The 13,859-nt window shown below is 44.4% G+C and overlaps 1 protein-coding gene across 3 annotated transcripts in view; it reads left to right on the top strand.

Annotated features, from left to right (window-relative positions):
• The window catches only part of LOC124011692 (protein FAM13B-like), a 71,936-nt gene that overhangs the window by 29,046 nt on the left and 29,031 nt on the right, over positions 1 to 13,859 (top strand). For all 3 annotated transcript variants that reach the window (XM_046325175.1, XM_046325177.1, XM_046325174.1), the window contains exon 7: positions 8,087 to 8,214. In XM_046325175.1, the coding sequence (XP_046181131.1) occupies positions 8,087 to 8,214 (128 nt within the window). The remainder of the gene's footprint in view (positions 1 to 8,086; positions 8,215 to 13,859) is intronic.

Genomic DNA, 13,859 nt, shown 5'->3' with positions numbered 1-13,859 from the left:
CACTGCATTTCAGCCTTGGAGCTGGACTGGGCTAGTCCTGCCTGGGCTAGTCCTGCTAGTCCTGCTAGTCCTGCCTGGGCTAGTCATGGCTGACAACAATGAGACAGCCTATATGGAGGTCAGAGAACTGGCAGTGTGGTGCCAGGACAGCAACCTCTCCCTCAATGTGAGCAAGACAAAGGAGCTGGTCGTGGACTACAGGAAAAGGTGGGCCAAACACGCCCCCATTAACATCAACAGGGCTGTAGTGGAGTGGGTCGAGAGTTTCAAGTTCCTTGGTGTCCACATCACCAACAAACTATCATGGTCCAAACACACCAAGACAGTCGTGAAGAGGGAACGACAAAACATTTTCCCCCTCGGGAGACTGAAAAGATTTGGCAATTGTCCCCAGATCCTCAAAGTTCTACAGCTGCACCATTGGGAGCATCCTGACCGGTTGCATCACCGCCTGGTATGGCAACTGCTGGGCATCTGACCGTAAGGCACTACAGAGGGTAGTGTGTACAGCCCAGTACATCACTGGGGCCAAGCTTCCTGTCATCCAGGACCTATATAATTGGCAATGTCAGTGGAAAACCCATACAATTCAGAGACTCCAGTCACTCAAGTCATAGACTGTTTTCTCTGCTACCACACGGTAAGTGATACCGGAGTGCCAAGTCTAGGACCAAAAGGCTCCTTTAACAGCTTCTACCCCCAAGCCATAAGAATGCTGAACAATTAATCAAATGACCGCTGAACTATTTACATTGAAACCCCCCCCTCCATTTGTTTTGTACACTGCTGCTACTCGCTGTTTATCTATGCATAGTCCCTTCAGCCCTACCTACATGTACAAATTACCCCCTGTATATAGCCTCAATATTGTTATTTGATTGTTACTTTTTATTTTTTACTTTAGTTTATTTGGTCAATATTTTCTTAACTCTTCTTAAACTGCACTGTTGGGGCAAGTGTAGCATTTCACGGTCTACACTTGTTGTATTTGGTGCATGTGACAGAGTTTGATTTGATCTAGGATCAGTGTTGTCTTTTAGATTATAATGAATAAGATTAGGTACAGATCCTAGATTAGCACTTCTACTCTGAAATGCTTTGTGGTGCTACAGGAAAAGGAGTACCGAGCACATCCCCATTCTCATCGACGGGGCTGTAGTGGAGCAGGTTGAGAGCTTCAAATTCATTGGAGTCCACAACAACAAACTAGAATGGTCCAAACACACCAAGACAGTTGATTGCCCCTCAGGAAACTAACTATAAAAAGATTTGGCATGGGTCCTGAGATCCTCAAAAGGTTCTACAGCTGAAACATCGAGAGCATCCTGACCGGTTGCATCACTGCCTGGTACGGTAATTGTTTGGCCTCCGACTGCAAGGCACTTCAGAGGGTAGTGTGTACGGCCCAGTAAATCACTGGGGCAAAGCTGCCTACCATCCAGGACCTCTACATCAGGCGGTGTCAGAAAGGCCCTGAAAGTTGTCAGACCCCAGCCAGCCCAGTCATAGACTTGTCTCTACTACCGCATGGCAAGCGGTACCGGAGTGCCAAGTTTAGGACAAAAAGGCTTCTCAACAGTTTTTACCCCCGAGCCATAAGACTCCTGAACAGGTAACCAAATGGTTACCCGGACTATTTGCATTGTGTTCCCCCCTCCCCAACCCCTCTTTTACGATGCTGCTACTCTCTGTTTATCATATATGTATAGTCACTTTAACCATACCCACATCAATAAGCCTGACTAACCGGTGTCTGTATATAGCCTTGCTACTCTTATTTTCAAACATCTTTTTACTGTTGTTTTTATTTCTTCACACACACACACACACTTTTTTTTCTCTCCACTATTGGTTAGAGCCTGTAAGTAAGCATTTCACTGTAAGGTCTACTACACCTGTTGTATTCGCCGCACGTGACAAATCAACTTTGATTTGATAGGGCCCTCCTCCTCAACACTCCCATATGGGCTCTCTGGGGGGCATAAAATGCACTTTTTGGTCCTTCAGCCACTGGCAGGTGGATTTAATAATCTACCAGCTCCACAAAACGATGAGCATGCTTTGTAATGTTTCTTAAACATTGTGGTATATTTTATGACAAGAGTCTTTTAATCAAAGTATCACAGATGAGCCAAACATTTTCACCTGCCCCTTTAAGGGTGGGAGGTTACCACATAAACACGACTCGTCATGTTTGTGCCTCAGATTGAGTCTGACAAGTAGAGGTGTTGTCTTCACTTCCCTAGCAGTTAAAACTCAAACATAGGAAAACCTAGCTTGTGAACAAAACAATGTAAATAGCCAAGAAACATAAGGACAAAATCTCACTTCAGTAGTCTTTTTTTGTTTCAAGTAAATTAGACCAACTTTTCTGTCTGTCACCAGCTAGGCAGTCTTGCAGCGCAAGGTGGAATAGGCTATATAGGATTCATAGTTCTTTATGCAATTTTAATTTACTTGCTATGAAACAAAACAGCATAAATACTTAAACATCTACTGCAGAATTTATTTTACTATAAATGTCATCATACTTCATTATTATTATTATTATGAAAAGCTCGCACTGTGGAGCCTTGACCACCTGCCAACGTGGCTGGTAAAATGTCTCTGGCTGGCATTTTAATTTTAGGCCCTGGCTCCTGATCTCTGACTGCACTCCTCCTCAACTCCCTTATGAGCTCTCTCTCTCTCTTACTGCACTCCTCCTCCTCAACTCCCTTATGAGCTCTCTCTCTCTCTCTCTGACTGCACTCCTCCTCCTCAACTCCCTTATGAGCTCTCTCTCTCTCTCTGACTGCACTCCTCCTCCAACTCCCTTATGAGCTCTCTCTCTCTCTCTCTGACTGCACTCCTCCTCCTCAATTCCCTTATGAGCTCTCTCTCTCTCTCTCTGACTGCACTCCTCCTCCTCAACTCCCTTATGAGCTCTCTCTCTCTCTGACTGCACTCCTCCTCCTCAACTCCCTTATGAGCTCGCTCTCTCTCTGACTGCACTCCTCCTCCTCAACTCCCTTATGAGCTCTCTCTCTCTCTCTCTGACTGCACTCCTCCTCCTCAATTCCCTTATGAGCTCTCTCTCTCTGACTACACTCCTCCTCCTCAATTCCCTTATGAGCTCTCTCTCTCTCTGACTGCACTCCTCCTCCTCAACTCCCTTATGAGCTCTCTCTCTCTCTGACTGCACTCCTCCTCCTCAACTCCCTTATGAGCTCTCTCTCTCTCTCTCTGACTGCACTCCTCCTCCTCAATTCCCTTATGAGCTCTCTCTCTCTGACTACACTCCTCCTCCTCAATTCCCTTATGAGCTCTCTCTCTCTCTCTCTCTGACTGCACTCCTCCTACTCAACTCCCTTATGAGCTCTCTCTCTCTCTCTCTGACTGCACTCCTCCTACTCAACTCCCTTATGAGCTCTCTCTCTCTCTGACTGCACTCCTCCTCAACACGCCCTTATGGCCTCACTCATGAATGTTCTATTTATCAGGCTGAGCTTTCAGTGGTCAGAGCTGTGATGTCCTGAAGCAGGGCACATACACTAGGGTTTCCGTTAGAAAAATGTGGTGCCAGACAACGTGACCGGGAAGATTTCTACTTTACTGGCAATTTTATACATTTTACGGACTCATATGCATTGGGTGCACACCCCATTAGGGCATCTACCCACGGTGCTCAGAATGACCGAAACCACATTTAGGTTACGGTAATACATCTTAAAAGAACGTGTAACTCGTGATGAAGCAGCCAGTAAAACGTCATTTTCAAACATTTGCCAAAATGCAATTAGTGAGAACACCATTCAAAACAGTGCACCTGATAGAGGTTCCATATGCGACAGAGATGAGAATGTTAGAAACTTAGAGGGAATTTAAAGACGCAACAACTAGGATGGGTTGCTAATATTACATGGCCTTTGGCTTCTGGACAAATGAAAAAAACGTATATTTGAAAACTAATAGAACAGGAGAGAAATGGCATAGTGCTGGGTCCAATAGGGAAGTAAATGGAAATGCATGTTTTACTCCAGCAGCAACAGCTGAGGAGCTGCAGGAGAAGTCCAGCTCAAAATAGGCTCTATATGCTGTGTGCGCATGTTAGTTGTGTTGTGAAAAAAAAGATGCATGATGACCAATGAAAATACACACAGGCCAATTTAATTCCACTAAATTGTCAAATGAACCATTCCATCAATGAATTTAAAAGTATTATGGGATTTTTTTTTTTTCGGTAATTTTGGCCGCCAACAGTTTTTGATTTATTGGCTTTTCGTAATTTTTAGGGGGGGCAAAATCCGTCAATTGCCAGCTAATGGAAACCCTGACACACATACTCACACACACAGAGAAATCAAGGTTATGCCCTCTTTAGTTCCTCACATTCTTGTCTCTGACCACTGACCCACACTGAGCCCTCTTTCTGAAACGTCATCCATTAGCTAGCATGTTGGGTCTGGAACTTTCCACTGACTCTGAGGGCCTATTCTGTTTCTCTGATGGTGTGGGATACAGAGTCAGCTTGTGGCTGGTTCACTGTGTTTGACTTGGACTCGTGGTGACAGCCTGGGATATTGGCTATCACGTTCACTAGTCAGAAACTAGGGGTGTAATGGTTCACCAAACCCACTGTTCGGTATGTATTGTGGTTTTGGGTGATATTTCGGTACAGCATGAAAATGAAATGCCAACAGTTACTTTTTTGTTTATGAAAATCCAAGGTGTTGGTATTCCTAATTCCATATACAGTGGGGAGAACAAGTATTTGATACACTGCCGATTTTGCAGGTTTTCCTACTTACAAAGCATGTAGAGGTCTGTAATTTTTTTCATAGGTACACTTCAACTGTGAGAGACAATCTAAAACAAAAATCCAGAAAATCATGTATGATTTTTAAGTAATTAATTTGCATTTTATTGCATGACATAAGTATTTGATTCATCAGAAAAGCCGAACTTAATATTTGGTACAGATACCTTTTTTTGTTTCTTGCATGAGTATAGATGTGTAGATTGTTGACAAAAAAATGAATTGAATCCCACTTTGTAACATAATTAAATGCGGAAAAAGTCTAGGGGTGTGAGTACTTTCTGAAGGCACTGTAAAGGGGCGTGTCATTTCCCAGTCCGGGGTAATGTGATATGACTGTCACTGTAAAGTAGCTCTCTGTAGCCCTGGAGGTCCATCCATTGGTAATAAGCGCAACACAGGGTGCATTGGCCAATTCGTTGGCAACTTCAGCTTTACCTTGCTTATATAGAGCAGGTACTGCCTGTTTGCTGAAATGGGCAAGAGGGTGAAGTTTGTAACGAGGTACATTACATTGTACAAGATGTTCCATAAAGATCTAAAGATACTATAGATCACACCATTCACTACCTTAGCTACAAATTGTTCCACGCACCATGTTTAATCTCATTGCAAGGTGAGAGGTTACCCCACTGAGTCTGTCTAACTGAGATTGGGAGTGACTAATAGATATTCAGTTTGCATCTGTGGCTGTGTTTACAAAGGCGGTACAATTCTGATATTTTGCCAATAATTGGTTGACTGCAATCTAGAAGACAGAGCATTCCCCTACTATTCTGAGATATCTCAGAAACCATACTCTGTGTCTCGACATCTCTCCCCCTCCCTACCTCCATGCCAACTATGATCTGCTGCCGTGTCACAGCTGCATTGCCAAGGTAACAGCTATCTGACACCTCTGATTGGATTTCAGGGCCTTCTCCCTCATCGTGTATGCAGATGGTTATGACTCATGCTTGTGTTTTCATGGCAGCGGTGTCTAGCCGCTGGCTGTAGTGTAGCAGCAGAAAAACAAACCGGGCCCAGAGGGGTAAGAATTCTCACTGTTCCACCTGATTAAACCCGTTTATCCACCTCAACAAAGACCAGAACATTGCGCATTTAAATATGCTGACGGGGGAGACAACAAAAGAGATCTTAATAGAGAAAGAGCTCAAACACCTAAAAAGGTCTCTAGTGGATGGATGGGGAGTCAAAGTAACCTTCACATTTTACAACACCAGGTCCTGACAGCACTGACAGCTGGAAATGCCCACTACAGAGAGACCATTGAACATTCCCTGTCATTAGGGGAATGCAGTTCATAAACTGCCCTGTGTGGACACTGAGAATTATACATTGAGAATGACCTAAAACAATTTCCCGTCAAAATCCAATGTATAAATTCTTAATTTTGCTAAATTTCTGTTGATTGTTTTCTCAAAATATGGACATGTAATTTTTCATCCAAAATATTAAGTGATGGGGAAGTCAATGGCGTCATCTATCTGCTAAATGAGTAAGGAGGAAGTAATGCGTTCATATTATGTAACAGGTTCTGTAGCTCAGTTATGAGCATAACAGGGTATGGGTTCAGCCACCCATGATTTGCACACATGACTGTAAGTCGCTTTGGATAAAAGGACCATTATTATTATTATTATTATTATTATATTATTATATTATTATTATTATTATTATATTATATTATTATTATTATTATTATTATTATTATTATAACAGTATCAGCTGATTTGAGGGCGAGGACCATTGATTTTTATCAATATTTTAATTTCCAATAGTTTGTCAATGGGAGTGAAATGTTGACGGTCATCAGGGATGACGTGACCATATCCATAAAATGTTCATCCATTTTCACAGACAAAAATGCTGCGTTCATAATAATTTGATTGGTCAAAATACCAATTATTGGCAAAATATCTGAATTTTACTGTCTGTGTAAACACAGACATAGATGCAAAGGCAGAATATCTATTAGTAATTCCTATTCTCAGTTAGGTTACCCCAACAAGTCTCTCTCCTTGCAATGAGATTAAATATAGCTGTAAATTGTTCCGTGCCCTAAGGTGGTGAGTGGTATGATCTATTGTACAATATGTTCCATAAAGATACTATGTAATGTACTGCCCATATTAGCAGCAGGCTCTACACTCACTGCACCGACTGCAGTGTCTTTATCTAGGTACATTTCAAGGGATGTCAACCTCACCGAGTCAGTTAGGACCTATTTAAGGAACAGCCAAGCCTAGCTGAAAATGTACAGCAGCAATCACTAAAGAGCCAAGCCTGGCTGAAAATGTACAGCAGCAATCACTAAACAGCCAAGCCTGGCTGAAAATGTACAGCAGCAATCACTAAAGAGCCAAGCCTGGCTGAAAATGTACAGCAGCAATCACTAAACAGCCAAGCCTGGCTGAAAATGTACAGCAGCAATCACTAAACAGCCAAGCCTGGCTGAAAATGTACAGCAGCAATCACTAATTGGTAAGATGTTTGCTTTGTGTTTCTAGTCGTTCTATGTTGTGAACTGTACACAGAAAACATTGGAGCCCACATGACCGGTCCTGTATGGGAAATGCTTTGTTTGCAGCCTGTCTATATGTATGTTATTTGTTGATAGTGGTGCAAATTGCTTATTGATTCATTAGGAGGTCAATAATGGGGTAGGTACCAGTATGGATTTTTACAATACCGTCTAACAATCTTTTGATACCGCTAAATAAAAAGTAGATTAGTCTTATTTTGGTTGAGTATAAAACATTCTGAATGGTGAAAGCAAATTCATGCTCTCTCCCGCCGTGTAGAAATTAGACTGCAACCACAGCGCACACACCCGAGGTACGGAGAGTCGGCACCGACAGCAGACTGTCAAACCAGCAGGGTTTCCCTGTCACTGCTCACTTTGTGTCCTATCAATAGATCACTGGAAGATACATTCATTCATTCTACCTGGAGAGGGTTCGGCTGACTTTAGTTCATTTAAGTGGGGAAGTACTTGGCTGAACATTATGCTGTAGTCGGCTGCTGTATAGCCAACAGCCAGCACTAGTGGAAAACACTGCCATCAGAAATGAGAAAAATATTGTGAAATTATATTTTGGCCATATTTCCCAGCCCCCTGTAACCTACATCATGTTGCATAATGTCTGGCTGAAAGTTTGTTGTGGTACAGCTCCGTCAGAGGTGTTATGTATGATGATACTTAAACCTTCTCGCCTACTTCAATAAGATGCCATCTGTTGGAGTGCCTCTGTCTAAAATGTCCCCCTACCCTTCTCTCTCCTGCAGATCACAGAACTCCTGGACGATGACAAATTAGAGGCTTTTGAGGAGCTGCCCCAAGATGGCGAGGATGGCCCCCCTTCCGCCTCTGAATCCCCCCAACACAGTAACACCCAGGTCACCCCCCTTTCAAGGTAAGATCAGATAAATAATGACTTGGCTTTGTGTATATATTACAAACATATCAAGCGTAGACAAAGGACATGGACAATTACAGACCATAAATACACTGAGAATAGAAAAGTGTCTAACTCTTATGATTCATCTGATTCATCTACACTGTATAAACACATAGACCTCTCCGTGTACTCTTGCAGCCTCCCTGGTATACATGCACCCACCTCATGTTTCAGTGTGTGTGTGTGGACATGTTCAGGCTGTATATGAGCGTGGTGTCACATTCCAGTCCAGCTGCCTGCTTCACCACAGCTATGTTCTTGAATCTGGTGGGGGAAGCCATAAAGAGCTCTTAAAGCATAATGTTATAGGGTCAGCTCAGCTCCCACATGATGCAGTCTTACATAATTGGAATCGTGATCCCATTTTTCAATCATGTGACCCCACATGGGCTCCTGACCCCAAGCTTCAATACACTGAGAAAAGTAGTGACTTAGATCATCATCACGTTTTTCTCATTCAATGCATGGAGCATTATAGTGCTAGTCCAAACAACAGACTTTTCCCAGAACTGGGGTAGCAGCGTCTCTGCCAGGTCCAAGCTGCTGTGATCTCAAGTCCCCACAGTGCTAAATGGATGAGTGTGTCTCCTTTCAAAAGTCCTGATGTCTAGTTCTGAGAGAAATTCCTCTTCCCTGGAAGTATTTGTGCTGATCTCCTCTCTCTGTTTAGTTCCAGTGCACCTGCACCGACTTTGATCTGAGCGAAGCGCCAACAGGGCTGTTGAGAGCTCCACCACAGGGCCACCATACAGCAGCTAAATGTCAGGCTGGTCTGGAATGACAGGCCGGTTAATTTATATTAATCAAATCAAATTGTATTAGTCACATGGGCCGAAATACAACAGGTTTAGACCCTACTGTGAAATGCTTACTTACGAGCCCCTAACCAACAATGCAGTTAAAACAAAAACGAGATAAAAGCAACAAGTAATTGAAGAGCAGCAGTGAAATGACAATAGCGAGACTATATATAGGGGGGTACCGATAGTCAATGTGCAGGGGCACCGGTTATTTGAGGTAGTATGTACATGTAGGTAGTTATTAAAGTGACGACAGAGTCCGTGATTTCCTGTAGACCCTGCCACATACGTCTCGTGTCTGGGCCGTTGAATTGCTACTCCACCTTGTCCCTGGACTGGCATTTCGCTTGTTTGATTGCCTTGTCGAGGGAATAACTACACTGTTTATATTTAGCCATATTTCCAGACCTCTTTCCATGGTTAAATGCGGTGGATCGCGCTTTCAGTTTTGCTCGAATTCCGCCATCCATCCGGTTTCTGGTTAGGGTAGGTTTTAATAGTCACAGTGGGTACAACATCTCCAAATGGCGTGGCTTCCGATTGGTCAGATCAGCGTTGAATGGTTCTCGTCACTGGTACATCCATTTTGAGTTTCTGCCTTTAAGACAGAATGAGCAAGATGGCATCTTGGTTGGCTTTTCCGAAGGGGGGGAGGGCTTTGTATGCATCGCGGAAGTTAGAGTAGCAGTGGTCGAGAGTATTAACCCTGCTTGTCGTGCAATCAATAAGCTGATAGAATTTTGGTAGCCTTGTTCTCAAATTTGCTTTGTTAAAATCCCCAGCTACAATAAATGCAGTCAGGAACTTTCACTGTCTTCTTGGTAAGCAACTCCAGTGCATATTTGGCCTTGTGTTTTAGGTAATTGTGCTGCTGAAAGATGAATTAATCTCCCAGTGTCTAGTGTAATCAATTTGAAGTTCAGGCTGTAACACAACAAAAAGCAGGAAAAGTCATGGTGTGAATACCTTCTGAAGACGCTAGATGGAATGGTGGAGTTGGGGCAAGCATTGCAATTTTTTTACCTCATTATTTAACTAGGCAAGTCCGTTAAGAACAATTTCTTATTTACAGTGACGGGCTACTTGTAAAGTCCCCCCGGCCAAACCCTCCCCTAACCCGCACGACGCTGGGCCAATTGTGCGCCACCCTATGAAACTCCCGATTACGGCCGGTTGTGATACAGGATCAAACCCGGGTCTGAAGTGACGCCTCTAACACTGCAATGCAGTGCCTTAGACCACTGTGCCACTCAGGAGGCTTTAATAAAGATGAAAAGGCAACCAACAGAACTAGTGGCTCACAGTATCCTTCAACTATTGTCGTGATGCCTGGGGTTGTTCTGCAGTCACAGTTCTGCTTTTGAAGGAATGTCTGTGCGGTATTAAGTTGTCATGTCTTTTTTTAAATTAATGTCCAATTACATAGTCTTAACCAAATTCTTCATATTTTTATTCAAGACAATTGACCACCATCCTCAACAAGAAGAATTGTTGTCTGAAATGTCTTGATAGGCAAGTTTTGCTTATGATGGTGGTCATGGATCAACAGTAAAACTTGACCGATCATGTCCGATGTCGTTCAGTCATGGAGGGAAAAACTGTAGGCTTTGCTGACTTGTTTGTGCCGAGCCCTGACCGACATTAAGCTTGTCCCCATTGTGCCCTGACATCTCAGCGACAGCTCCCATCAAATCTAAATATAAGCCCATTGGACCGTCCACTATCCGTTCCCCGTTCCATTTTTTTTTATGGGGCACAGAAATAAACTCTGGTGACGAGGAACAGCGTTCTTGAGACATGCTGTTGGCTGAGGTGCGAGTCAGGGGAATGTGGGAACAGCTGTTTGCACCATAGTGACTGTCTGCGTGAGGTGGTAGGGTCACAGAACTCCCTCTTCCCTCACCCTGTCCACCTCTCCAACTCGGTGCCTGCTTGCATGCCTTCCTTCACGACACCAACACCACTCGCTTGTAAAGCCAGTGGTTGCATCTGAAATGGCACCCTATTACCTACATTGTCCACCACTTTTGACCAGGGCCCATAATAGAGTGTCATTTGAGACTTGGACAGTGTCCAAGCCAGAGGATCAACAGCCCCTGGGCCAAACTCCTCCTCATGGTCTACTTTCTCCAGCCAGACCTGTCCTGAGGACCCTGTGGACATTATTTATGAGGCCTCCGAGGCCACTGCATGCCACAGAAACCTGCCGCTCTTATCTGTGTCAACAGAGCACTTGCTATCTCTTTCATGAGGACGGATGAGTAACTCATCGTAGATGCATTGAAAGGTGTTTACATGGTTAGCAGCACCCCAAAGGTGGACTCCTGCTCCACTCGTGGCCTGGGCCCATCAAAACAAGTTCCTCCTACTGAATGTATTCCATATACCCACTCCTGGTGTTGGTCTGCTCCTGGGTTTTTTAAAGTAGCTGATCATTTATGTCCACTGCTGTTCCTCTGCGGGCATCATGTCCAGGTACATCCCACCCCCTTCACCTCTTAGTTACTTCCTACTACCGTCCTTTCCCAGCTTACCTTGTCTCACTACCTGATTATGTCAAGGCTATAGGCATCAGAGCCGTATGTTTAGAATATATGGCTCTGATATGCACTACCTGGCTAGGAATATAGTATCCACACGACCTACATAACAAATATAACATATGTTAACAACAACAAACCTGACCATTTTGCTGCAAGTGGAAAATGATGAAGCATTGTCAGAACACATTGAACTCTCTGAACTGATTCCATCATGGTTAGTTCAGGCGGGCCGGTGACCTGGCTCAGGATGTATGGAGAGTGTATCTCTGTGTTTGTTCCTTATCACTCCCGAGACAAACAGATGAGGTCATTGCTAAAGAGAGCCTGGGTGTGGCCATCCTGTCCCCCTAGCTGAGCTCCAGTCAGAAGCTATAAGTGGGCCAGCCCTGCCAGTGGGCCAGCCTGCCAGTGGGATATGATTAAGTAGGATATGGGTGCCAAGCGGACATAGGGGTGATGTGCACGTTATATAAAGGCCAGGGTGATGGGTGTCCTTGTGTGTGTTTAGTGATTGGGGGGCTGCTGTGTTGTATTATGTGTTTACTGGGTGTTGGTTGGGGAAGCCCGCCCCCCTCAGGCCAGGTAATTGGCCAGCGGGTCAGGTTCCCTGGTTGTGTCAGGCAGCCCTGTATTTGAGCAGGGTTTTGGATTGTTTACTGCAGCTGAGCCCAACACTACGCAGCCAGTCAAGGACAAGCTCCACAATATGTATCCAGATAGTCAGGGTTTGCTCTTTGAGTTGCTCATACAGAATTTATCACCAATAAAGGCTCAGTCCAGATAACCCACAAAAAACTACTCGACTAACCAAGCAGAACCAAGAACCAGTGAAAATGGCGTGTGAAATTCTGCTGCACAGGTAAAGTCCCGGTGGGAAGGATGAGAGGGAGGAGGATTGTGACAGCGTGTGTGTATTGTCACATACAGTTTTGAGATTTGTATTGTATGATAGGTTAATACAGCCCCATGATGTCAGAGGTCTTGCACCGGTAGTTAATGATGAACTTGTTAATCAGAGGACTAATTCTACACCTCCACTACTACCCCCACAGCAAGGTTGCAGGTCTGATTGACAGACGTGTTTAGTTTTCATAAGGAAAAGAGGTGTTTACGAGCTGAAGGGTCAAGCCTGGGAGAGTGTGTGTGGGGGGGGTGCTTTTCTTGAAGTACCTGCTGCCATACATCACTGTTTTAGCATTTGGCTCCTGGAAGAGTTTAAGAGTCAAAGCCTAGGCTACCTGTATTTTGGAAGAAGATTGTTCTGACCTACCACTTGGAGCCCTTTTCCCTGTTATCAGGAGGTCAGCAATCTACTTTGTCAAAGAGCTATGTGGCCGACGATATGGCAGTCGTCCTCCTTACCCAAATCACTTTGTCAAAGAGCTATGTGGCCGACGATATGGCAGTCGTCCTCCTTACCCAAATCACTTTGACAAAGCTGGCGAGCTTATTTCACCTCATTACGTTAGTCAAATGCATGAGGCGCACCAGGCCTTTCTAAAGCTAGTAAAGCTTTGCGTCTTTGACTCCAAAAACCTTGGCCTGTGTTCCATCTAGTCACACATGCTGATTTCTCCACAGTCTGGGAAACAGGACTGATGAGGCAGTCTCATCTGATTCAGAGTGGGAGATGCACTAACAGATCTCTCAGTGCTGTGCGCTCTGGCCTGTGTCTGGCCCTGTCCAACAGCGCTCTCATTGCGGACTGCAAAATAAGGTCTACCTTGGGATTCAGAGAGATGGAATGGTGCTGGTTGTCATCTGAACTCAAGTAGACCAATACTCAACTATTTTCTCTCTTGAGCCATACTGGCTGCTTCGCTGGCCAAAGTCCAAATGAAGGCATCATTGTCTAGGTGTGCTGAAATTTGTACGTAACGTGTCAGAAGGGGAGGTGCGGTGGTGGGCGACTGAGCGTCAGTCCTGTTTAGTCTCTGACAGCTTGTGGCTTCAGTGTTTATGCCTCTTACTGCACAGTCAGTGTGGAATCAGAGTGCGGCTTTTTTCTCAGTAAACAACGGGGGGGTGACAGGTGACTCTTGTGTTAATAATTAAGGTGTTATTGAATATATTTGAGCAGCTGGGCAGAGACTGAAGTGAGAGCCAAGGGGTTATATTTTCAACACTAGAGAAAGAGCACTGAATCCTATTGACATGTAGGTCCTGTCGGCTGTGAAAAGTGATAATGGAGATGGTGAACCCCTTTAATATTCTGTGGTGGGTCAGTCTCCACTGTCAGTGGCTCCACAGATCTAGC

Source organism: Oncorhynchus gorbuscha, linkage group LG23, assembly GCF_021184085.1.
Source record: "Oncorhynchus gorbuscha isolate QuinsamMale2020 ecotype Even-year linkage group LG23, OgorEven_v1.0, whole genome shotgun sequence".
NCBI classification, from domain to species: domain Eukaryota; kingdom Metazoa; phylum Chordata; class Actinopteri; order Salmoniformes; family Salmonidae; genus Oncorhynchus; species Oncorhynchus gorbuscha.
The sequence above is the reverse complement of the archived record's forward strand: the minus strand, read 5'-3'. Positions and strand labels throughout refer to the sequence as shown.